At 39.3% G+C, this 27,436-nt stretch overlaps 1 protein-coding gene across 2 annotated transcripts in view; it reads left to right on the top strand.

Annotated features, from left to right (window-relative positions):
* zbbx (zinc finger, B-box domain containing) overlaps window positions 1–27,436 on the top strand; it is a 65,434-nt gene that overhangs the window by 21,928 nt on the left and 16,070 nt on the right. Inside the window, exons 10-17 of one of the 2 annotated variants that reach the window (XM_047822788.1) lie at window positions 1,458–1,569; window positions 7,818–7,921; window positions 9,800–9,912; window positions 10,076–10,131; window positions 11,107–11,459; window positions 11,754–12,329; window positions 19,694–19,911; window positions 21,368–21,539. In XM_047822788.1, the coding sequence (XP_047678744.1) occupies window positions 1,458–1,569; window positions 7,818–7,921; window positions 9,800–9,912; window positions 10,076–10,131; window positions 11,107–11,459; window positions 11,754–12,329; window positions 19,694–19,911; window positions 21,368–21,539 (1,704 nt within the window). Of the gene's footprint in view, window positions 1–1,457; window positions 1,570–7,817; window positions 7,922–9,799; window positions 9,913–10,075; window positions 10,132–11,106; window positions 12,330–19,693; window positions 19,912–21,367; window positions 21,540–27,436 lie in introns of both variants that reach the window. The other variant, XM_027168052.2, reaches the window with a different exon arrangement.

The raw sequence follows: 27,436 nt of genomic DNA, 5'->3' as shown, positions 1-27,436 counted from the left end.
AAATTATACTTGGGATGCAGAAATGCAATACTGATATCTGATATTAGTTCTATGCCGTACTTATTAACTTATGCTTCATACACATCATATCATAACCATACGTGCTTGCTAAAAATGTTATTCCACAGTTTGTCCCCTGTTTGCTTTAGTATCCACACTTCTGGGATGGCTTGTGCTTGAGTTTAGAGCCATTTTTACACATTCAGCCATAAGAGCATTAGTAAGGTTTTGATATTTTGAGGCTTTGAGAAGGCCTTGGGTGCAGTTTGTATTTCATATTTTATTTCAAAGGCATTCATGGTGTTGTGGTCAGGGCTCTGTGCACGTCACTTGAGTCCTTTCATTGTATCCATGTATCCGGAGTATTCCAAGCGTGTCACTTCTTCCACGTTTTTATGTTACAGCCTTATTCCAAAATGGATTAAATTAATTATTTTCCTAAAATTCTACAAACAATACTCAATAAAAAAATCACATCTACATACGTATTCACAGCCTTTTCTCAATATTTTGTTGAAACACATTTGAATCACATGATACTACAAGCTTGGGACACTTATTTTTGGGCAGTTTCTACCGTTCTTCTTTCTCTAGGACCTCTTAAGATCTATCAGGTTGGACAGGGAGCGTCATATTCAATATTTGAATAGTCGGCAAACTCCAGGAGGAGGATCTTCCATCTGGCCACTCCATACAGGTCTGATTGGTGGAGTGCTGCAGAGATGGTTGTTCTTCTGTAAGGTTCTCATCTACACAGATAAATGCTGGAGCTCTGTCAGAGTGACCATTGAGTTCTTGCTCACCTCCCTGACCAAGACCTTTCTCCCTTGATTTTCTGTAACCTTTCCCAGATCTGTGCCTTTATACAAGGTCTACAGACAATGCCTTGGACTTCATGGATTAGTTTGTGCTGTGACATGCATTGTTAACTGTGAAAAGTTATATAGACAGGGTTGTGGATTTCCAAATCTCGTGCAATCAACTGAATTTACAGCTGGACTCCAATCAAGTTGTAGAAACATCTCAAGGATAATCACTGGAAACAGGATGCACCTGAGCTCAATTTTGAGTGTCATGGCAAAGGCTGTGAATATTTATGGGCATGTGATCTTTTTCATATTTTTTTTTTAATAAATTTGCAAAGATTTCAAACATTATGGGCGACATAGGAAAATAATGAATTTAATAATAATGAATTTTGGAATAAGGCTGTAACAAAAGTAAAGCACTGTGATTGGTTTCTGGATGCACTGTGTGTGTAGTTTTTCCATGACCATTTTTCCAAAAATCATTCCTATATTAATGCCATCATTGATCATCAAAACACTGCTCAAAAAATACTCATGGTAAAATGGCATCCCTGCATAATTAGTTTATACTACACAAAAATAAAGAGCAAATTCACAAAACAACATTTTCCTATTTACAGTACTTATTACTGTATTTTTTCCTCATAGAATCCATGGAGGCTATGGGGACCCAGGCTGGAGGAAGACCTCAAATACATATTGAGTTTAGGAACCATGGACTAAGCTACATGGAAAGGCTGCTAATGAAGAAACACCGCAGGTCAGGAGGGCTTTCTTTAGCCTATAAACTACTGTCCTAAGAAATAGCCTATATAATAGCTACTGTAAATAGAACCACTTAACCTTCAGGGCCTTAATTAAAACAGACCACTTAATGGCTTTAAAATCCCCCTGAATCGCATGATGCAATTTTCCCTAAGGAATAGAAATCAAACATGTAACATTTTTCTTTGATGTTGCATTAATGATAATACATTATGAGTTAGGGCAGAACTGAAAAGTATAATTCCAACATGTAATTTTGCTCTTGCATCTCCCTACTGATTTCAATAATAGTTTAATGTTCTATCAAGGTCACTGGAGATGCCTAGTTAATTTCCAAAAACCCAAACTGCAGAGTGAACCATAGAATGCTAAGAATGTCATTAGCTTTTTTTTTTCCAGATAGAAGTGTCCTTGGGTAGTGTAGGTAGTATTTACTGGATAAATAAAATTAATTTTTACTATAATATAATTAAAAAGACTTGGTAGTGTTAGGTCCATTAGACTCATAACTGGGTTTGGTGTACTAAAATGTTTTGTTTTTGTGTTCTTGATATTCAGATGCAAGGCTGAAAAAAAATTACTATTTGGGGTGCTCAGCACAAGTACATTCCATGTCTTGAAATGTTTTGACTTAAAGCTGACAAGCATGTTCAAGAAACAGCTTGAAAATGTGATAGTTGCATAGTAAGCACAAACATTCAACAAAACACAAAGTTACTTTCCATTAAAACAAATTTTATTCAGTGTCCAATGTCTTTGTTTTGAGATATATATTAAATAATCAACAAACTAGTGTGAATAAGGGCAACTTTATTTAAACCACACTCAGGCAAGCACATCAAACTAAGGTTTTGGTTTAGTTGCTTGTTAGAGAAGTTCAAATACCTCTACCAAATGGAAAATGTGCTTCATGCAATGCTGCCTGTTTGCTTCAAAACAATCTAACCAAAGACTAAAGGCAGGCAGAAAATGTGCTGGTTTCTTTGAGACATGTCGGGGGTTACATAAGAGTTGTATTGTTGCCATGGTTTTCAGGTCAGCTGTAAGCCCATTAAACGGCTTTTATTTCAATATTATCATCTGTAGAACAAGAACACCCTGTGTTCCCACAGTACTCATGCACGCTTGTGTGTCCTAAAAAGATAGGAATAGCTAACATTTTTGCCCTTTTGGCAAGTTAGGCTGATCCCCATAAGACAAAAAAAGTTTTTTATTTTATTTTATTTTATTTTATTTTATGTATGTATGTATGTATGTATGTATGTATGTATGTATGTATGTATGTATGTATGTATGCATGCATGTAGGTATGTATGTATGTATTTTGTTAGGGTCCTTTTCACTACTTGTAGCATGATGCAGTATTTGCAAACCAAATCAGATCACAAAGGTAGCCCAGCTCCTATAGGACAGCACATCCAAATGTACTGTTGCAATGAGTTTTGGTGTGTCTTCCAGCATAGTTTCAAGAGCATGTATGAGATTCCAGGAGACAGAGATTGTAGAAAAGCAGTAAATCAGCAGAAAGAAGTATCAGCTCCTTTTTTGAAAGGAAACAGGAGGAGCACTGCCACATTCCTACAAAATTACCTTAAGCATTCTACTGGTGTGTATGTTTCGGACTAAATTGTCAGAATAAGATTCCACAAGGGTGGCATGATGGCTTGAATCCTCTAGTGGGACCTGTGCTCACAGCCCAGCATTGTGCAGCTAAATTGGCATATAACAGAGAACACCAGAATTGACAGGACAGGTCTGCCATTGGCACTCTGTTCTCCTAGTGCATGAGAGCAGGCCAACAATGTGCAGGTGTTAGACATGAAGGAGTCTGGAAATGCCACGGGGAACGTTATGCTGCATGCCACATCATCCAGCATGACTGGTTGGTAGTGTGTTACTAATGGTCTGCAGAAGAATATCCTTGGAGGGTCACAACGAACTCCATGTGCTAGTCAATGGTGCCTTTACTGCTGTTGACAGACGGCATTCACTAAATTCCAGGGGTTTTGTTACCACGACGTAAAGTAGGTGTGTTTCTGGAGGTCTTGGAAAAACGCCCTCTTTCAAAAAAAATGAGCATACCTACGATGGATAATGAAGGACAAAACAGTCATACAGGTAGATTCTATATTTTATAGCTATTATGCTTTATTATCTTACAGTTAAGCTATTTTCGAAAACAAATAAACAACCAAAAACTAGGGTTAGGGTTAGATTATCAAATAGGCCACACCTACCCGATGACGCAATATCTGATATGCCGTTCTGCATCACGTTGACAGACCTTATGCTGGTGCACTGGGCCCTAGGTTATTCTTGATTCATGACAATGCCTGTCCTTCTCTGACCAGCATATAGATAATTTTTGTATGATGAAATCATTGATGCAATTGACTGGCCCCTTACGTTCCCCAGACCAGATCCAAGTTTGGGAGGATATCCCCAGGACACTATCCAACATCATATCAGGAGCATGCCCAGACATTTTCAGGAATGCATACAGTCACATGGGGGCCACACACACAACTGACTTACATTATTAGTTGCTGTTGCTTTGATAGGACAGAGCTCTTTATTTGGCATTCATTTCTCTATATCAAGCTGCACTGAATCACTTCTTACACATATACAAGCTGTGTATGTGTGTGTGTAGAAGTAGTTTCAGGGTAGCTTGAAATAGTGTGTTTTAGTGCAAGAAAAGGATTTGGAGTAGTGAATCAAATTTGGGTTTCTGCCTTCAACAGTCTTTGCCACTACAGCTTTCATTCCCTCCATTATAATAGAATCAGATATCAGTACCTTGGTGCAATGTTGCTCAATGTGTGTCTGGAATAAGAAGAACTTTTATACTCTACTGAGCTCTTTAGGGTTAGGGTTACACAGGTAACACAAAATGCTGTTAATCAAATAAAGATTATTGGCATGGTAGTATTCATTAAACATGATTTTTAAAACTGAACTGTTAATGTAATGTTTATTTTGTCCTTTAGTGTAGTTTGACACCGAGTGTAATAGGCACACAATCATGGCTATGGCTTTGACATCACAGTATATATTCTTTTGGCCACTAGTCTTCCTTCAAAGGGGAAAAATGATGGTAAAGCAGTTTCTGTGTGTGATGGCACTTTCATCTTTGACTCCTAAGCCTGTGCTTAGTATCCCTCCAGGTGAACATATGGTGACCCTGATTAGGGTCACTGATGATGATGTGTGCCCTCCTGCAGGATCTGGAATGGACAGCTGTGTCTATGATTTTCCTTCAGTTCACATGATTTTTGGAGGGCATTTCTTTTCTTGTGTTCGGCATTTCCAATCTACAGTGCTATATAGATTAATCAAGGAGTGGGACCATGAAACTTTATCATTACCAACATTACAAGTTATTATAAGTCTTATTATCTTGGGTTTTCATGACATTGTAAATGTGTTTCTTCATCTGTCTAATGAATGTATCAAATGACATTTTTTATTTACATTTAAAAAAAAATATATTTGAATTCTTAAAAGATTTTAAGCTATTACCTGTTGCAATGTGTGTGGCACACATTTCACAACATGTACTGAACTGAACATACACTGAAACACTGTAACACTGAAAACAGAAAGAACCGGGTGATGGTCCAGAGTTAGTGCTGGTGCTAGTTCGAAGTTGGTTCCACTGGTGAGCCTTCTAAGAACCGGTTTGCCTTTCCATGGGCTAGAGAGCCATCACAGAGCCATGTCTTTCATCACTGTATACAATGTTAAACAGCAATGTTAGCACAGAAGCATGTAGCTACCTACTAAAAAAAAAGTAACGTGACGTGACATACGGCTAAGTATGGTGACCCATACTCAGAATTACTTCTCTGCATTTAACCCATCCAAAGTGTACACACAGCAGTGAACACACACACATGAACACACTCCTGGAGCAGTGGGCAGCCATTAATGCTGCGGCGCCCGGGGAGCAGTTGGGGGTTTGGTGCCTTGCTCAAGTACACGTCAGTCGTGGCCGGCCCGGGACTCGAACCCAAAACCTTAGGGTTAGGAGTCAGACTCTCTAACCATTAGGCCACGACTTCCCCCTTATACTATCATGTGTGCTGATAATTCATCATAATGCGGTAAAGTAAAAATGTTATAATTGGTTAAGGTACATTATCAAAGGCGCTAACAGTAACCCCACCCCCAGCCCCTGACACAAGTGGTTCTTAAGTCTAGACCAGCAATATTTTGGTGCTACTTAAGAACCACTTTTCTTGGTTTAGAGCCGGTGCCTTGGGTGTCAAAAAAGAGAAAAACTGATTTTAAATTAGGCTCTGGTGCCGAACCAGCACTCAAACTACCTTGGTGGAAAAAGGGCAATGGTGTACCTACATACAGTTAGCTATCCAAAACCCCTGCAGTTTGTTTGAGTTAGCTACCAAGCAACATTTTTTTTGTCCTTACAAGGCCATAGTATACGGTGCCTTGTAAAAGTATTCATACACACTGAACTTTTCCATATTCTGTCATGTTACAACCACAAACAAAAGTGTATTTTATTGGAATTTTGTGTAATAGACCAACACAACGTGGCACATAATTGTTGAGTTAAGGAAAATTATATATTGTCCAAATTTGTTTTTACAAATACATATTTGAAAAGTGTGGCATGCATTTGTATTCAGCCCCCTGAATACTTTGTAGAAACACCTTTTGCTGCAATTACAGCTGTAAGTTTTTTGGGGTATGGCTACCAGCTTTGCACATCTAAAGAGCGTCTGTGAACAGCAATTTTCGAGTCATGCCACAGATTCGCAATTGGATTTGGTCTGGACATTGATTAGGTCATTCTAACACATGAATATGCTTTGATCTAAACAATTCTATTGTAGCTCTGGCTGTATGTTTAGGGTTGTTTCCTGCTGGAAGGTGAACCTCCACCCTAGTCTAAAATTTTTTGCAGACTCCACCTTCCCATGAACTCTGACCAGCTTCCCTGTCCCTGCTGAAGAAAAGCATCCCCATAACATGATGCTGCCACCACCATATTTCACAGTGGTGATTGTGTGTTCAAGGTAATGTGCAGTGTTAGGTATAAATTTTGTTAAATTTAGGTCTTTTCTGACCAGAGCACCTTTTCCCACAAGTTTGCTGTGTCCCCCACATGGCTTGTCTCAAACTGCAAATGGGACTTTGGACATGGCTTTCTTTCAACAATGGAGTGCATGAGTAATAGTTGAGTAATGAGTAACTTGCCCGGCCTGTCAGTTTACAGTATGTGAATGAACAAGTCTTTGTAGGTTTGCAGTTGTGTAATGTGGGGATACTGTTTTATAACCAAACCATGCATCATTTGTTCCTTGGTCTTCATGATGCTGTTTGTTCACTAGTTGAGTCTAACAAATGTCTGAGGGCTTAATAAAAGCTGTATTTATACTGAGATTAAATTATACACTAGTGGAATCTGTTTAATAATTAGGTGACTTCTGAAGGCTTTTCAGATATTTATTTGTAAAACATTTTGGACACCATTTATCAATTTTCTTCCATTTAACAATGATTTCACATAAAATCCCAATAAAATAAAATTTTCTTTGTGGTTGTAAAGTGACAATTTGTGGAAAGGTTCAGTGGGTTTGAATACTTATGCACTGTAATACAAATCTTGAGCGGGGCATGAGGGGGGTTCATTACTACCATTATTGCTGAGAGAAGTTTTGTCTCTAAGTAAGATCAAGGACTGATATATGGCTATAGGGCAAATCACTAATATACTGCATTTCTATATTAAGTTTTTTTACACAGAGAATTGAATAGCAGATAATCTATACAAAAAAAAGTGTAATTGTTGGTATGATAATATTTTCTATGAGATATTTGCATGATATTCCTGTTTCTCTAGTGTCTGTCCAGGGTCAGTTGTATAGCTATGACTTTTTAAAAAATGAGGAAGTCCCAAGGGAGGCTTTTCCAGTTTCTTGTTTTTTATTTCAAGAATATGGGAGATTTGTAAAGAATTTACTAATTATACATCAGATAACATGAAATATCATTAACAGATATTGCAGAACATTAAACATATATTAAAAATATATTATACATAGATAAAACATATCATTCATCAATAACTAGAAAATTCTTAGTGTTGGTGACTTGTACCTTAATGACAATAACTTTTTGGTGACTCTATGTTCAGTCACTCTACAGTGTAGTAATGATAACAAGATAATTAAAAACAGATTATGCTCTGATTTTCATATTATTTCTTTTCTTTAGAATGCAGATTGAATCATACCAGTTGCTTTCCACCCCAAGATCTACACAGGACTTGATTACAGACACCTGTGCACAACCTGTTGAAGAGATTCGTGAACTAACTGGTCAGCACTTTCATTCTACACACAAATGCATAGATTGGAAATGAGGCAGTTACAGTCCCCTCTGAAACTATTGGAACAGCAAGGACAATTTATTTAGTTTGAGATCAAAAAATGGATATAAGGCAAAAGTTTAGGAATTCAGCTTTTATTTCCTGTTATTTATATCTAGATGTGTTATGTAGAACCCATACAACATATAGTAACAGATAAGTCTTGAAGAAAATTCCAGTTAATAGCCTTGCTAATTAGTCTTTCTTCTTTAATTTAGTAATTAGTCTTACTAATAAAGTCATTTAGATGTATTTCTTTATAAATTGGTAGAAAAATGTTCCTGAACTTCTGAATGAATTTTGATGATACCATCATATTTTACTTCATATAAAAATATTACTGAGCCTATACTGTAGGTTATTCTGGGTTCCAGATCTTTTGTGGCTCATCAAAATGTGCTCTTTTTGATGCCATTTTACACTACCATCTACAAAACTCTGAAGAAAAAAAAGAAAACAAAAACAAATGAATTGGCCTTGCTGTGCCAATAGTTTTGGAGGACTGTATACATACAGTATGTGTTCACCAAGAATTTGAAACGTTTTAAAAATAATTTAAAAAGTTAGTTTTTCACCCTCACACTGCTCATGGCTTTGGAATTCCTGCAGCATGTGCTGCCAATCCATCACACTTACACCACTAAAGGCTACTCACATGGCTTTTATTATGGTGAAGAGGGTGTCTGATAGCTTGTCTGAGGCCTCTGACAGCTGAGGTGCAAGTAGAGATTCTGCTTAAAAGGTTAAAAGAATGAAAAGAGTGGAGAAAAGAATGATAAAGCTTGAGTTTTACCAGAACACCTTAACTAAGGTTTCTGTATCAACCCCATTGCTTTCTCATATGTTGCATTTATACACTAAACTGAGCCTGATCATTATCATGCACTGTTAACTGTACGAAAAATAGTCTATTTGATATTATGTCAAATAGTGTTGTTTCTTTAAAGTTACAAATCACTGGCTTTTGCACTAAAAGCTTAAATTTTATTCTGCTTATTTTTTTTTTATGTTGATAAGTATTGGTTAACTAGTAAAACACATTGTTGATTGCATACTGATATTCCCAAAAAATCTGGATGAGTACCAGTGAGGGTTTAGTGAATAAAAAAATCCCAAACACCCTATAAAGCATCATTAAACCAATTAAAAAAATATATGTAAGTAGAGAATGTAGTCAGAAAGTGGGCATAGAGGATATTAATCAGAGAAACAAGCAAACGACTGAGTAACTTTGTAATGTCCAAAGCTCAGATGGGACTCTTAGGTTAGAAGAACACCATCCTCACAATGAACAAAAATATTGGTAGAATTATGCTGTAGAGATGATTTTCATAAGCAGGGAATGGGAAACAGACCAGGTATGAGATAACGCAGTGAATTAACCCAAATACAAGGCAATAATATAAGAAAACTTGTTCTAGTCAGCAGGAGACTTGAGATCTTGGTAGAGTTTCTAAAATATGAGGATTCAGATGAAGTGCGTGAAGAATTATGCAACCATCAAATGTCTGCTTTGTTCAAAGTAAAAACTATGCTCCACCCTCAAAATTCAGACACATTTTATCAATCAACCGCTTAACATTCTACTAAATTTGATACGAATTTTAGCTTGTATCACCACAAGTTGTGGAAAAGTTCAAGGGGTCAACACATGCAAATGCACTGTCAATATAGTTAAGTACGAGTTTTTGCATGATTTATATCCTTTCTCTCTCAAATGTATTTTTTTAAACCTTTGTTTTACACTGATTACATTTATTCTTTGATGAAATATCCTTCAGACTCTACCTGTCACATAATCTCTTTCTCTGTTTCATATGTCCTGCAGCCGAGGAGATGGATATGCATCATTACTGTGTCTCTCTTTTCGCGGTCTCCAGCTCAGCAAAAACAGAAGTAGTGAATAACATTTTTAAACCGAGAATCACAGAGATAAATGAGGTAATTCTGTGCTCTCTGTGTCTGCTGCCCATATCACCTGTAGACATTGAGATATCTGCTATCTAACTGGTGCATGGCTATAAGCTGTGCATTTACATTTTAATCTCCTCTCTAAAGTCCAGATTGTTTCCATCAGCTGTTTTGTGGTTTAAATTCTGTCCAGACAGCAGGAGACTCTCTGGTGGATGCTTCCTTTGGATTCAAACAGAAAAATAAAAAGTGAGTCATGCTACATATAGAAAAGATATTGAACTTCTCAGTATGTCTCATTTTTTTTTTCATCACATATTTTGTATATGAAATAAAAAGCAAACACAATTAACTCAAATCTAAAACAGGAAACTTGTGCTTGAATTTAGTTTTATTAATTTTCTTATTTAATTGTATTTACTGATCTATTAATTTAATTCTCTTTCTATGAATACATCTTAATGCAAACTTCTTTTTCATATAAAAAGCAACTATACGGAATATACTGTGTATAGTGTTTATAATATATTGTGTGTATATATATATATTGTGTGTGTGTGTGTGTGTGTGTGTGTGTGTATATATATATATATATATATATATATATATATATATATATATATATATATATATATATATATATATATATATATATATATTTGTATGTCTGGTATGCACTGAGGGGTCACAGTGTAATGTAGTGTATGCTTGCATGCATGAACAATACACAGTAAAGAGATCAGATAACTACATGAAGATGAAAATGATCTAAAAACACTGGATGAATGTAAGATTGTGACAAGCATGCATATTGTTTAAGAACACAAAGACGGCAGCTCGTTTGGGTACTGGAATTGTAAATGAACTATGACATGAAGAATGCATAAGTCTTAATGATACTTAGGCTGCAGATCACACTGGGATCCAGATCAGGTAATAACATGCAGTGCAAGGTTTGGTTAGTGACACAGTAGATGCAGACTGGGCAATGACGTGGTAAACTAATCAGTTTGGGTTTATAATGCTTTCAGTCAAACAGTAATTAATTGAAAACTAAGTGGGAAGGAGATGAAAAATGTAATTATAGCACAGTGGAAACAAAAGGGGTAATTTAAAAAATGGATTAGCCAATGACATGTGATGCACAAATAAAACAAAATGGCATTTATTCCTATTTTTTCCTTACATTTCCTAATTGTCTTCTTGGTTCACATTTTCCAACAGAGAGCAAAAACAAGTAGATGCTTTAGCAAGACTTTCCCTAGCAGAAGAAGTTCTGCATCCAACAAATTCACTGGAGTTCTCATTAAATACTCAAGCACTGGTTAATGATGCACTACTGAGTGGGTCATTAGAATCATCCTCACAGTCACCACCAACTGACCAACACTTGTCATCACTCATTTGCCATAATCTGCAAAAATCTGTGGACATCTCCACTTCAAAAGACTCTGCAATGCTACACCTTGTAAATGATAAGGAACATGCACTTCAAGAAGCACAATCACCAAAACTAAAACCACAGATGTTAAAATATCCATCAAAACCCAATTCAGCACTCAAATGTACAACACAAGGTTGGGAATACAGCTCTTCTACTTCTCCTCAAACCTATAGTTCATTAATTTCCTCAGATCAATGTCAATCTCCAACATCCCTTGATTCCTCTAATCCACAACTGAGTCTCATTCAGAATCTCCCATTGCCTCTTCACTTAGAAGAGGAGGTTGAGTGTCAAACAAATTCATCTGTTTTTTTACAAGCATGTTTTAAACCTGCTAATGAAACAATGCTAAGTCAGTTCTCACAATTACCACCATCAGAAAATGTTTCATCCTATGCTCCTCATAAATGTCAAAAATCTATTTCAGACATTTTAAACAGCTCAGCACCTGCCTTAATAATGTCACATCAACAAGGGAAACACATACTTCAAAGAGCACTATCACCAAGACACAGTGATTTCCAAAATCTACAGACTCACAAAGGGCCATCTTCAGCAATATCCAATTCAGCAGTTGACTGGAATCCCTCCCTTTCTCGTTTTCTGCAACCCCATAGACAGTTGCTTTCCTCATCGGCAGCATTTCCTACTTCCTTCATGGAAAAACTGAGCCCAATATCTCCAGAAGGTGTAGATTCCTCCCATGGTCCATCACCTTCAACATCACCCTTCCACCAGCAGTTTCCATTTTCACCAGCAGTTTCCATTTCAGCCCAGGCAAAATTGAGCCTAATACCCTCAGAACTCCATCATACTAAAGCTAAAACTCTGACCCCATTGTCTACTAAATCTATCGCTCAGACCCAAAGTGGTAACACACCTTTATCTGCAAAGCAGCCATTCACAGATGATGAGGAACCATATTTTCTTCCTTTAGTATCAACATCTTCAGCAAAGTCAGAAATACTGCAAATCTCACCTCCCCTTTCACTGTGCTTATCAGGTGAGTATGATTAGCCTCCTGTTGTGTTTACTACTTACTGTAGCTACTGTATACCATTGCCTTCTCTTCATATTTTATAAAAATAATCTCTTCATATAATAAAATGTCTAAATGTTGTAAATATGTAAATACAGGAACTGTGTGTGTGGCCTAAACCAGAATAAGGCTTTTTTTTAAACTCCATGACCATTATATATATATATATATATATATATATATATATATATATATATATATATATATATATATATATATATATATATATATATATAAGTAGCTATCTTGAACGCGGTTCCCTTGAAAATCGGTTTATGCACGGGCCCTCTTCACGTCTTCTGCTTGCTTGCCAGAGTTAATTTAGACAGACCAATAAAGGCCTTTCTCTTTAGATATCGTTTAGAGCATTAAATAAATACCCAGTGCACCATAACATTAAGCCAAGCAATTACACACTGAGGATAACTACAGGAATACAAGGCAGGAACCTAATCACCACCATCACCTGGGGCACCCAACAATCAGAATCGAAATGCGGATATGCACACAGCACAGCAGGGACTCTGCTGACTTGAGACATGCAAGGAAACACACACATACTCAAACATGATCTGAATAGGAATCACACATATACTGCATTGTTCCCACACAGCAGGGACTTTAAGCTTTACTTGCTGACTAGCAGAACCATGCAGGCATCAAGCTGTGTATTTTAAATGTTATTAAAGCATGGGGGGGGGGGGAGTGAGAGAATACTCAGTAGCTAGCAGCTTTTCTAGCCTTTTTAATGTAAGACATATCTTCTACTTTCCTTGGCATCCTCTACTTTTCCACCAATTATCTCAATGTCCTCTTTTAAGACATGTATACAGTATATGTTACACAACACTCCTGACACCCTTCTCCACCCACTACAACCACCCCAAATACTCCTGCACCTTCCTCACCCCAGGCCCCTCTAACCTCACTGTTCTAATTTGCTCCCTCTCATTCATACACATGTATTCTTTCCAGAGCAGACCTCTATCTTTCCAGGTGTTTCTCTGCCTGCTCTCTACCCTCACTACAGATCACAATATCCTCTGCAAGCATCTTTGTCTATGGACATTCCTGTCTGACTTCATCTGTCAACCTGTCCATCAAAATAGCAAATAAGAAGGGACTCGAAGCCGATTCTTGATGTAGCCCCACCTCCACTTTGATCTCTTCTGTCTGACCTATGACACATCTCACTGCTGTCATACTCCTCTCATTTACATTTACAGCATTTGGCAGACGCCCTTATACAGAGCGACGTACAAAAGTGCTTAAATCTCTAACATTGAATACATTATCATAGATATCCTAAATTACTCTGACGTACTTCTCTGCCACTCCTGAGATTACAATACCATAGCTCCTCTCTGCACCTTGTTATACACTTTCTCTAAATCCACAAAGACTCTGTACTTCTCCATTAATATTCTCAAAGCAAAAAATGCATCGGTAGAGCTTTTTCTGGGCATGAAGCTGTACTGCTGCTCACAAATATCCACTTCCTTTCGTAGCCTAGCTTCCACTACTCTTTCCCATAACTTCATTGTGTGGCTCATCGACTTTATACCTCTTTAGTTGCTACAACCCTGCACTTCACCCTTGTTCTTAAAGACAGGCATCTACTTACGCGATTCACCTCCTCTCCCTTCTTTTCCTCTCATTTTCCTCCTTCCAACCTCTCTGCACACTCTTCTCATCTGTCAGTACCTTTCCATCTCTATATTTAATCACCCTTATCTGTTGTAGATGGACACCAGAGACAGCGGTGTTCATGTATACGACCACCGGAAGTTAATACAATAAAGAAATTGTGCAACAACCAACCTGCATGATGATGTGTTGGAAAGGCTTCATAATTTCAGCTTGCTGCAGAGAACAGGCCTCTAGTCCCCTGTGTCACGTGATACCATGGACAAGGAGAGGAGATGCCAAAAGTGGTGCTTGAGGAAGTGGAAGCGCGGTAAGCAGACAGGTGTCTGTGCTAGGCTAAAAACAATCCCTAACTGGGAGGCTTTCCCATCCATTCTAGTTTCTAATGTTTGCTCCCTGGACAATAAACTGGACTACATCCGACTTGAAAGACTACAGGGCAATATTTTAGAAATTGCTGCGTCTTTGTTTTGTTTTGGCTCAGTTGCAATGAGAGGGGAAAACACACTGGATCTTGTTTACACAAACATTCATGGCAAATATCATGAAGAGCCCCGCACCCATCTCGGCTACTCAGACCACATCTCTGTTATGCTATTTCCAGCATTCTTGTCAGATTCTCTAAACCGGTTCTGAATAGGGTTAAAATCTGGCCAGCAGGAGCCACCTCTGCTCTTCAGGGCTGCTTTGAGTGCACTAACTGGAACATCTTCAGGGAGGCTGCAACCAATGGCGACTCAAATGCATTGATGACGTGACGATCTCCAAGACCATCACCACACGCTCGAGCCAGAAGCCGAGGATGACTGCTAAAGTGCACATGCTGCTGAAGACTAGAGACCTAACCTTCAGAACAGGGGACAGGGTGGCCCTAAGATCAGCAAGGGCCAAACTGTCCCGAGCAATCAAATAAGTAAAGACAATCCACAGCCACTTCCACTAGTGGATGTCTTCACTAACATCTTCAAAATTTCACTGAGCAGCACTGTTGTTCCTATGTGCCTCAAAACAACCACTATCGTCCCTATCCCAAAGAAGTCTACAATCCACTCACACCTATTGTAATGAAGTGCTTCGAGTAGCTCATCTTGAGGCACATCAAGACCCAGTTACCACGCTTATCTGACCCCCTACAGTTAGCATATTGTCCAAACCGCTCCACGGACGAAGCCATTGTAACGTACCTTTATTTAGCCCTCACCAACCTGGACAACCAGTATTTCTGCACACGCAATATTGAACATACAGTATTTACACTGGTCGGCGCTGCTTTTGTGTATTGTCTTTTGCGTAATGTCTTGTATTTTTTGTTTGCACTGTCTTTTGTCCTGCACTGTCTTTTTGTCTTTTGTCTTGCACTGTTTGCACCAGGTAGCACAGATGCACTTTATGCACTTACTTACACAGATGTACTTACTTAAGTCCTTAGCTCTGTCTTTGTTTTATGTAGCACCATGGTCCTGGAGAAACATTGTCTCATTTCACTGTGTACTGCAACAGCTATACAGTTAGGTCCATATATATTTGGACACAGGCACAATTATTATTATTATTTTTTAGGTATTTACCAAAACATATACAAGCGGGCTGAAATTGCAGTCTCTCAGGTTTAATTTGATGGTATTTAAATCCAAATTTCAGGACGGGTTTAGTAATTACAGCTCTTAAGAATAGCCACCCCCCTTTTTCAAGGGACCAAATGTAATTGGACAGTTGAATCAAAAGCTGTTTCATGGACAGCTGTAGGCTATTCCTTCATTATTTCTTCATCATTTAAGCAGGTAAAAGGTTCAGAGTTGATTCTAAGTGTGGTATTTGCACTTGGAATCTGTTGCTGTGAACCTACATCATGCATTCAGTGGAGCTCTCCATGCAAGTCAAAAAGGGCCATCATTAGGCTTCAAAAACAAAACAAATCCATCAGAGAGATAGCAGAAACATTAGAAGTGGCCAGATCAACAGTTTGGAGAAAAAAATGCAATGAGAAAAAAAGAATGCAATGTTGATCTCAGCAAAATAAGACAACAGTAGTAGTAGTAGTAGTAGTAGCAGGATCCTCTCTATGGTAAAGCAAAACCCATTCACAACATCCAGCCAAGTGAAGGACACACTCAAGGAGGTAGTTGTGTCATTGTCAAAGTCTACAATCAAGAGAAGACTTCACACAAGGTGCAAACTATTCATAAACCTCAAGAATAGAAAGGCCAGATTAGACTTTGACAAAAACCATCTAAAAAAGCCTGACCAGTTCTGGAAAAGCATTTTTTGGATGGATGAAACTAAGATCAACCTTTACCAGAATGATGGGAAGAGAAAAGTATGGAGAAGGCTTGGAACAGCTCATGATCCAAAGCATACAACATCATCTGTAAAACATAGTGGAGGCAGGGTAATGGCATGGGCATGCATGGCTTCCAGTAGCACTGGGTCACTGGTGTTTATTGATGATGTGACAAGACAGAAGCATGAATGAATTCTGAAGTGTATAGGAATATACTGTGTGCCCAGATTAAGCCAAATACAGCAAAGGTGATTGGACGGCATTTCACAGTACAGATGAACAATGATCCAAAACACACTGCAAAAGCAACCCAGGAGTTTTTAAGGAAAATAAATTAAATATTCTACAATGGCTGAGTCAATCACCTGATATCAACCAGATTGAACATGCACTTCAATTGCTGAAGGAAAAACTAAAGGCAGAAAGACCCACGAACAAACATCAACTGAAGACAGCTGCAGTTAAGGCCTGGCAAAGCATCGGAAAGATAAAATCCAGTCTCTGGTGATGCCCATGGGCTCCAGACTTCAGGCAGCCATTGCCTGCAAATGATTTTCAATAAAATATTAAAAATGAACATTTTATTTATGATTATATTCATTTGTCCAATTACATTTGAGCCCCAGAAATTGGGGCGATTCTGCATAAAAATGGTTGCAGTTCCTGAACCTTTTACTTGATATTTTTGTTCAACCCCTTGAATTAAAGCTGAATGTCTGCTCTTAAAATACATCTTTTTTTCCATTTTCATTTTATTCTGGTGGCATACATAGCCAAAAGTATGAAAAATGTGCCTGTGTCCAAATATATATGGACCTAACTGTATATGGTTGAAATGACAATAAAAGCTTCTTGACTTTACTCTTGATGACAATCAATATCACACCTTCAATTTCTAACTTCAAACAGATTACCCTGTCTGACACTCTTTTCACTTCTAAAACATTCCTCACAAACTCATCCTTCAGGATAACTCCTACCACATTTCTCCTACCACACCTCTCCACACCATAATAAAACAGTTTGTATCCCCTTTAGTACTATGTACTTTGCTCCCCTTCGACCTGGGTTCCTGAACACACAGTACTCATGTCTGCCGGATCTCTACCTTTCCCTGTCATTGTAAATTAATAGGTTCTATACTTAAACCTATACTCCTGCCTTTCCTCTTTTATCTTTGCCTACTAACCCTTCTCCATACTCTTCTTCCTCAACCAACAGTATCACATTTTTTGCCATCACCCTGTAGGTTCGACAGTGCTAAATTAAGTATTACGCCGGATGACCTTCCTGATGCAGCCTACTGTATTTACAGTTCCTTGCAAAAGTATTCATACCCACTGAACTTGTCCACATTTTGACATGTTACAACCACAAAGAAAAATGTATTTTATTGGGATTTTATGAAATAGACCGAAAGAAAGTGGCACATAATTGTGAAGTGGAATGATAATTATAAATGGTGTCCAAATTTTTTTTAAAAATAAATATCTGAAAAGTGTGGTCTGCATTTGTATTCAGCCCCTTTTTCTCTGATACCCCTAACTAAAATCCAGTGAAACCAACTGCCTTCAGAAGTCACCTAATTAGTAAATAGAGTGCACCTGTGTGTAATTTAATCTAAGTATAAATACAGCTGTTCTGTGAAGCCCTCAAAAGTGTGTTAGTGAACAAACAGCATCATGAAGACCAAAGAACACACCAGACAGGTTAGGGATAAAGTTGGTCTTTATGGAAGTGTGGCAAGAAGAAAGCCATTGTTAAAAGAAAGCCATAAGAAATCTAATTTGCAGTTTTTGACAAGCCATGTGGGGGACACAGCAAGCATGTGGAAGAAGGTGCTCTGGTCAGATGAGACCAAAATTTAATTTTTTGGCCAAAATTCAAAATGTTATGTGTGGCGGAAACATAACACTGCGCATCACCCTGAACACACCATCCCCACCGTGAAACATGGTGGTAGCAGCATCATGTTGTGAGGATGCTTTTCTTTAGCAGGGACAGGGAAGCTGGTTAGAGTTGATGGGAAGATGTATGGAGCCAAATACAGGGCAATCTTAGATGAAAACCTGCTGGATTCTGCAAAAGACTTGAGACTGGGGTGGAGGTTCACCTTCCAGCAAGACAATGAACTTAAACATACAGCCAGAGCTACAATGGAATGTTTTAGATCAAAGCATATTCATGTGTTCGAATAGCCCAGTCAAAGTCCAGACCTAAATCCAATTGAGAATCTGTGGTAAGACTTGAAAATCGCTGTTCATAGACGCTCACCATCCAATCTGACTGAGCTTGAGCTATTTTGCAAAGAAGAATGAGCAAAAGTTTCATTCTCTAGATGTGAAAAGCTAGTAGAGACATACCCCAAAAGACTTGCAGCTGTAAAAAAAGGTGGTTCTACAAAGTATTGACTCAGTGGGGCTGAATACAAATGTGAAAAAGTTCAGTGGGTATGAATACTTTTGCAAGGCACTGTATCCGGGCTTGGGATCGGCACAAAAATTAATTAAGAGTAATGTAAGATGCCCTACATAACATTATTTACAACACAATCCAATAATACTTTTTCTTTGTTGTAATGGAGCCATCTTGAAATTTTCAAGATACAGACACTTTTCAAGTGTTGTTTTGTATTCAACAAGATTAACATATATTTATAGATTTATTTTTTGTTTGTACATAGAATTTCAAAATGTTGATTCAATAATGGTTATATTTAGTTACATACACTGTTTGCATGTGGAAGCATGGATATACTAGAAAGAGTGTGAATATAAATAATAAAGTAAAGAATAAAACGTAATAGGACTGTTAAAAAATATTATTCATAACAGGGTGGTGTGATGTGGCCTGTTGCAAAGCGAAAGTAATTTATTTTCTAAAACAGCATATCCAAAAGTGTTTTTTTATTTATTATTTTATTTATTATTTTTTAAAATTTTCAGAATCATTACTGAATTCTTTTTTAACCATTTATTTACTAATTTAACGTCTGTGAGACAAGTTAGTTCATGGTCTCTGGTTCTAGCAGCCATCACAGGCCTCTATTTTTTTCTCTCTTTAAAATAATAAAAATACCAGCTTGTCATGGTACAGAGAATATGCAAAATTCAGAAATAAAAACTTTAACAAATGTTTTGACCGTTTCAAAAATAATAGGCATCATCATATCAGTGATTATGATCTTTGTTATATTTTTGCCCTTAGATTATGTAAACTGTCCCCATAAATGAGTTTTACTGTAGAACTGATCTTTAATATTAATCCCTTCTATATTATGTTGTTTGCTAATTGATCTGGATCTAAATGTTTCTTACTACAAGTGGGACACACTTTTACCTCAAACCATGCTGAAGAATGTCTTAAGTCTAATAATTTTGACAATTTTTTTTTTGTCCAGATTCAGATATGTCAAGTGATAGTGTTGGCATGATACCTAATGATAATGACTCTTCTGATGAAGAAATTAGAAGGTGTGCACTGCAGGATATGGAGGAAGAAGAGGAGAGAAACACATCCTCTTTACCTCCATCTTTGTTTCCCACTTCAGCCATTCCTTTCCCCTCTCAGAGCCCCACGACTGAAGATCAGTCAGGCTTCTTTACCAAACCGTGCCTGGTGAGCAAAGCAAATGTATTTGTTTCACTGTAATGTACTTTAGTTATCTTATGTTGATAGAAATTGAGAATGTGCAGATAGGAAACTGGATTGAGATGGCAGACACAAATCATGTTTATTTTTTGAGGTGCTACAGAACACTTCTGTAAATTGTTCTAACTTGGATTTATTCTTTCTGACTTTTGTGTTCGATCTACCTGCCTCTGTTAGATGCAGCCTAATGCAACCATTATCATTGATTCTGTAGTGTTGTTTGGGTGTTTCTTGCTCTATGATGAATAGTTTTATATAATAGTATTTTATAATAGTGTAATAACTCTGGTTACTACTCAGAGAGTAGTTTCCCTTTCCCTTAAGGTATGAATTGTAGGCAAGGCTTACTAAGATATATTGAGGGTATATCCAGCATAATATTCAGTGTGCTTTAAGTCGTTCCTTTGCAAATGTTTCTTAATATCTCTAATATTTTTCATTATTTTCTCTAATAAAGTTTATTGACTGATAAAATTTTAGATATACTGTAGTGAACCGATGAGTTTGATATTACAGATATTTGATCAATTTAAATTAAGTGAATCACATTTTCTTTGTTGTAAAAAGCCTGTCACAATTTGTGACCTGTTGTAAAGAAAATGAGAAAGTGAGAGAAAGAGATAAATTAAAATAAAAATCTTGTCAGGGGCCATTTCTGCTCTTTTGTCTGACTAATGTTTTTTAGGTTTTTATCTCATCCAAACTGATTTTGTGTAACAGACTGGTAACAATAACACATTCTCATTTCCTTTCAACAACAACAAGAGACACCACTCAGAGCACCCTGGTGCTTTCTGCCTGTGGTCATCTTGACTAAATTACATAGGTCAGTGCCAAACTTGAGTGTGCTACTCAGATGACAAATAATCACTAAAAATTGATTTAAACCCAGCCTACTGTATGTAATGAAGTTCGACATCTGCCTTTATACTTTGACAGAATCAGCAATTCAAATCAGTTTAAACCTAAAATATTTCAGTAATAGCAGAAATGTAATATAGCCTAGGGCAATATTAATCTAAACCTGCCAATTCCCCCACACCAGCAAGCTGTCCCTTATGAAATGACAGCTTCCAATTGGGTGAGGGCTAATGTGCTTCCGGATGTAAAGTCACCAAACCATGAACTACTGCTCATGCTGCATCACAGGGCAGCATAACACACTCAAATACTGAATACATGACAAAAGATTTCTAGTGTTGCCATAATTGACAGGGGCAAGAGAAGATTTGCTCCCTTGACTTGCAGATTTTTTTAAATCAAAGATTATTTTTATGTAGAATCTAGGTATTGTAATGTATTTAAGTACAAAGAAAAAAAACAACAACTATGCACCGAAATTCAGCTTGAGTTTTTTTTATCATGGTATTAGTGTTGCTTGTAGGTCTAAGAAAATAATTATTAATGTTTCCCTGTATTACAGGCTGTAAGCTCATTAGCGCAGAGACACAATATTGTTTCAACAAACTATCAAGGCCTAGATGGCTTTTTTACACTGGGGCTAGATTCCGGGTCTGTTCCCGTCAGTCCGGCTGCATCACAAGCTTCTACAGAGATGCATAGAATCTCCACAAATTCAGAAGTCTTTGTGTCAGGTCAGTACTAATTTATTTTTATATTTATAAATGTGTAATTTCATATTTATATTGAATTACATTTATTTCTGTCAATAATCAGTCAATACAACATATTTCATTGTGCGTGAGAAAATTAGAGCATTTAACTTATAATCAGTTTAAGTTTATTTATGTTATAGATACTGAGTGGAAAGTCTTCATACTGGATATTCAGTATAATAGATTATATAATAAATTCATCCTACAAGTTTGCCAATAATGCTATCATTTTATTGGTGTTATTGGTTCATATGGAGTGGAGCCATTTAATGAGTAATATAGAAAACTAACAATTTTTATTCTCAGTCAAGAGGGAAAAATGATGTCCACCAGAGAATGTAGACAATATTACGATATAAACAGTGGATGCATTAGCTGAGGGAGCACTTCAACACTTCCTGTACTCATGTTATTGTATGTGCATGTTCAAACTCAAATCAGATTGGAGCCCAGTGGAGTTTGGTATGAGCTGGATTTTCTTTATTTCTAACTATTCTTGTCCTCAAGCTTCATGTTATTTTTGGTCAAAATGGTAGAGGATGAGATAATAGAGAATTTATGTCCATCTGAGACTTGAGGTTTGAGACAATAATACAATATAGATGGAGGTTTTTCAGTCTAAGAAGCACATATCATCCTATCTCTGATTACTATGTCCTTTAACCCAGAGGTGCTGTTATTGGTCTGATTCTCATTCATCTTTAAAAATGTGCTTAAATGTGTTCATTCTCTACAATTGTGGTTATAACTGTCATCAATCAAGAGACTTAAGGAAGCTTACTCTCACCCGAAGCCCTGAGGCAAAGTAGACCTTGATTCAAGTGACACAGTGTATTGTTTCATACTTTGTTTTATACCCAGAGTGCCCATTTACTCAAACATTAGTGTTTCAGTGTATGAAAAGTATCAATCTTTTCAGTTTTTTTATGAAACCATTTTTTAGATATCTTAGCTTATTTTTTTATTTGCTCATACTATTTTTCCTTCTAGTGCATTTGATTATCAAGTATATTTAATTTGTAGACAATAAAAAAATCCAGCTCACACAAAATTCTCTCAAAGTTAGATGTAATTTTGAACCTTACTCAAAAAAAAAACACCTAAACAACAATAAATTTAAGACAAATTGGTCACATGTGCTATATTTGTTGTATTGTTATTCACTGTGGGCTCATTTGTTATTTAGAATAAAGAATTATCATGTTTTTTTGAATAGCTATGTATCTTGTAGCTAGGTATTGCTAGGGAAACTTGCAACTGAGGTGAAGCTAACAGCCATCACATAGTCCATCACATAGTGGACTGAAGAACAAATCTCTGCAGGTTGAATCATTCATATTTGGTAAATCTTAAAGACCAAGAATAAGATGAAAGGAAGTGGCACATCCTTCCTAGATCTAAGCCTTAACAAAGACTTGAAATATGTTTTGATTATGTGTAAAGTATTCCCTTTTAGGTATATGGCAAACTCTGACATGTTTTTCATTTTGTGAAATTAACCATCTGTGTGCATCTACCAGGACATTTAGTTTCTTGTTGTAAATTTAGTTACAACCGCGACTGTTTTTTGCAGCATTAACATTTTTTTAACAAACTAAACTAAATAAAAACATGATAAAGCAGCATCCAACAAGCTAATCCAACCATCCATACACACGTTTATTTCTGGAGGCATTTTATAATAGCCTGCCATGTTTTGATATACTGTATGTGAGGAGAACCAGGATCAAGTACACTAAATGTATATCCACAGCACTCCATGTCACACTACTCTTATATTATATAATAGAAAAGATTGATGCAATATTTACGTTAGTGTTTCATAATTAAAATTGAATCAGATCTTTGCTTTGGATATCAAACTCCTCTTTTCTCCAGATGTTATTTTTACAAGCTGTTTTTTTTTTTAATATATTAATAATTTAAACCTTTTTTTTTATAGCACTGTGCTATTCAGACCCTAATTATTCCATGGTTAGATGAATTGTTCAATAAAATACTGCAGGGTAACAGCCACTGTGCAGATTATACTGCTCTCAAATATCCATTTATTCCCCTGTTCCATTTTCCCTTTAATGAGCTACTCTTAAGAGAGCATTAGTTAGAATGTAAACAATAATATTTCCATTAGTACTTTCTAAGATTGCCAATATTACATTATAAAGAAAGTCAATGGAGACAAACAGAACTCTAATGGCCTCATTTTTAGATGCCATGTATCAACCACAGCCTTAATGAGAGGCAGGAAAGGTCAGATGAGTGATGTTTCCCTGTCAGCAGTGTCTTCTTTTTTCTCCTCTCTTTTTTCTTCGCAGCATATATCAATCACTCTTTTTTCTCATCCTTTTCCTATTCCTCTGAGTGCCATGATCTAATGGGTTTTATTGGTCTTTCACTCTAGCTTGCATTCCCCTGAGCACAGTGACAAGGGCAGTGACCACTGAGCTGGAAAATGGCTTAATTATAGCCAGTGTTTAAGACAGAGAAAGGAGACATGTGCTAACGCTAGAGACATGCCTCTCTGCATGTGTGCATCTTTCTCTCTGTCTCTCTATATACAGGTATACATCTTTTTTCTCTCCTGAAGGTACACTGTGCTTTGTCCAAACTTTGTCCATTACTTATAGAAATAAAAGAATAATCAAATGTTAATCAAGTCATGCACTTTGACATGTTGCAGTATTTGACTGTGACATTCAGAACTGCAGGAGGTCAGATCTGCGTGTATAGTATATTTATGGCTTACTGCATCACGATTCATCGCTGTTCTGCCTAGTCTTGCCTACCTATCTGTGTTCCTATGTTTTGTTTTGTTTATTAAATGGTTAACTGCAATTGGATCCTCACTCGTCTTCGCCCACTATGGATCCAGCAGAAATCTACACCAGGTTACGTATGTAACCCGGTTCCCTGAGAGGGGAACGAGACGCTGCGTCAGTGCTGACGCTATGGGAATGCTTCTTTGAGGAAGTTGTGTCTGAAGCTCTGTGTGCACACACGCCATTTAATGGCTCGGAAAGGACACGTGACGGAGTAATTACTCGCCAGTAAGTCCATATAAGGGCATCTACGTCACGCTGCTCCAGCTCTCTTTGTCTGAAGGAAGCGCGAACGGATGCCTGGGGCGTGGCCAGCAACGCAGCATCTCGTTCCCCTCTCAGGGAACCGGGTTACATACGTAACCTGGTGTAGTTCCCTTTCGAGGGAACTCGACGCTGCGTCAGTGCTGACGCTATGGGAATGCCAATACCCACGCCGCCACGCACCGGTCAATGACTGCGCCAGAGGCTGTGAGAGAGCACGAGCAGACTGGGAACAGCACATCATAGGCCCCGAAGTACCTGGGACCCTGGAGTGGGGTCCAAGTCCAGGTCATAGAATCTGATAAAGGTGTGCGGAGAGGACCATCCTGCCGCAGCACAAATATCTCCAATGGGGACACCCCTGGCCAAGGCACTGGATGAGGCGATACCCCTAGTGGAGTGGGCCCTGATGCCAAGAGGTGAGGCATGACCGCGCACCTCATGGGCCTGAGTAATGGCCTCCACCACCCAGTGCGCCAGGCGCTGTTTGGAAACTGGATTACCCCTATTCCGGCCCCCAAAACAGACAAAAAGGGCAGAGGAGTTACGCCACGAGCTAGAGCGGTGGACGTAAGTCCTCAGGGCCCTTACCGGGCAAAGCAAGTGCAGCCTCTCCTGCTCCGCCAACTCATGGGGCGGGGGACAGTAGGCCTGCAGGATGATTGGACATCCCGCCATCCTGGGCACCTTAGGGACATATCCTGGCCTGGGGTGCAGGATAGCCTTGGACATACCGGGGGCAAACTCTAGGCAGGCGGGGGCGATCGACAAAGCCTGCAAATCCCCGACTCTCCTGAGAGAGGCCAAGGCAAGAAGCAGAGACGACTTCAGGGTCAGAAACTTCTCAGAGGCTGACTCCAAGGGCTCAAAGGGGGCTTCCAGCAGCCCCTCCAGGACCACGGAGAGGTCCCAGGAAGGAAGGCGTGGCCTAGAGGAAGGCCTCAGCCACCTGACACCACGCAGAAAGCAAGAGACCAAAGGGTGCCTACCCAAGGAGGCCCCAAGGACAGGTTCGTGGTTCGCGGCAACTGCGGCCACGTACACCTTTAGAGTAGAGGGGACAGGCCCCGAGAAAAGCAAGACTGCAGTAACTCCAGCACTGTACCAACCGGGCAGTGAACTGGATCCTGAGAGTGCTCGTCACACCAGAGGCGGAAAAGCCTCCACTTCAGAGCATACGGTTTCCTAGTGGAGGGAGCCCTAGCATTCAGCAGAGTCTCTGTCACCTCAGTTGAGAGGTGCTGGTCCCCCTCACGGGCCAGACCCAAAGCTTCCACATCTCGGGGCGGGGGTGAAGAATTGCCCCCTGCGCCTGAGAGAAGAGATCCCTCCTGATACAGGAGGGAGACTAGGTCCGTGAACCAAACCCGAGAGGGCCAACGGGGGGCAACTAGGAGAAGGTTGACCCGGTCATGGCGCACTCTGGCTAGGACTTGCGGGAGCAGAGCTACCGGGGGAAAGGCGTACAGACGGAGCCTCGGCCACATCCATACCAGGGCATCCAGGCCCAACGGGGCTGGGTGAGAGAGGGAGAACCACAGCGGACAGTGGGTCGACTCCTCTGAGGCGAACAAATCCACTTCCACCCGGCCGAAAATCTGCCAGATTCGCTTCACCACGTGAGGGTGAAGACGCCACTCCCCGGGCCTCAGCACCTGCCTCGACAGGAAGTCTGCCTCCCGATTTACACGCCCTGGGATAAAAACCGCTCTTAGCGAAAGAAACCTGGTCTCTGCCCAGAGCAGAATCTGCCACGCCAACCTGAACAGGGGGCGTGAACGCAGACCGCCCTGATGGTTGATATAGGACACCACCGCGGTGCTGTCTGTTCGCACTAGGACATGACAGCCCTCCAGGTGCGGGAGAAAGTGTTGCAACGCTAGGAACACAGCCCTCATCTCCAGGCAATTTATGTGCCATGAGAGACAGGGGCTCTCCCATAGACCCTGGGCCGGGCGTCCATCTAAGGCTGCGCCCCAGCCTGAAAGCGAGGCGTCTGTCGAAAGAGTCCTGCGACGGTGACACGCCCCTAGAATGGGACCCAAGGCCAAGAACCGGGGTCTTTTCCACATAAGGAGGGTACAAAGCCCACGGCACGTAACCCGTATAACCCTGAGGGGATGCCTGCGAGGATGAAAGCCCGCCCCCTTGAGCCAGAGCTGGAATGGCCTCATGTGAAGCAGACCCAAAGGAATAACGTTGGCTGCTGCTGACATGAGTCCGAGCACCCTCTGTGCCTCGGCAACAGAGAGGCTGCGGCCTAGCCGAATAGCTTTCACCGCTGACAAGATGGAGGCCACCCGGGTGGGAGACAGATGTGCCCACATCATGGTGGAGTCCCAAACCACCCCCAGAAAGGTGGTTCTCTGAGAAGGAGAAAGCACACACTTTCCTGGGTTCAGCCTGAGTCCTAAGGACCTCATGTGGGCAAGCACAGCATCTCGATGCTTGGCTGCCATAGCCTCCGACTGGGCAAGAATGAGCCAGTCGTCCAGGTAGTTCAGTACACGGATGCCCTGGAGACGCAATGGTGCCAGGGCAGCATCTATGCACTTCGTGAACGTGCGTGGTGAAAGGGCTAGGCCAAAAGGAAGGACACGATACTGGTACGCTTCGCCCCCGAAAGCGAACCTGAGGAACTTCCTGTGCTCCGGCAGAATGCTTATGTGGAAATAAGCATCCTTGAGGTCGATCGTGACAAACCAGTCCTCGGATCTGATCTGGGACACGATCATCTTGAGCGTGAGCATCTTGAACTTGTAAGTCTTCAGAGTACAGTTCAGAGCCCGCAGG

Source organism: Tachysurus fulvidraco, chromosome 13, assembly GCF_022655615.1.
Source record: "Tachysurus fulvidraco isolate hzauxx_2018 chromosome 13, HZAU_PFXX_2.0, whole genome shotgun sequence".
Lineage (NCBI taxonomy): Eukaryota > Metazoa > Chordata > Actinopteri > Siluriformes > Bagridae > Tachysurus > Tachysurus fulvidraco.
This window is presented reverse-complemented; position numbering and strand designations above follow the sequence as displayed.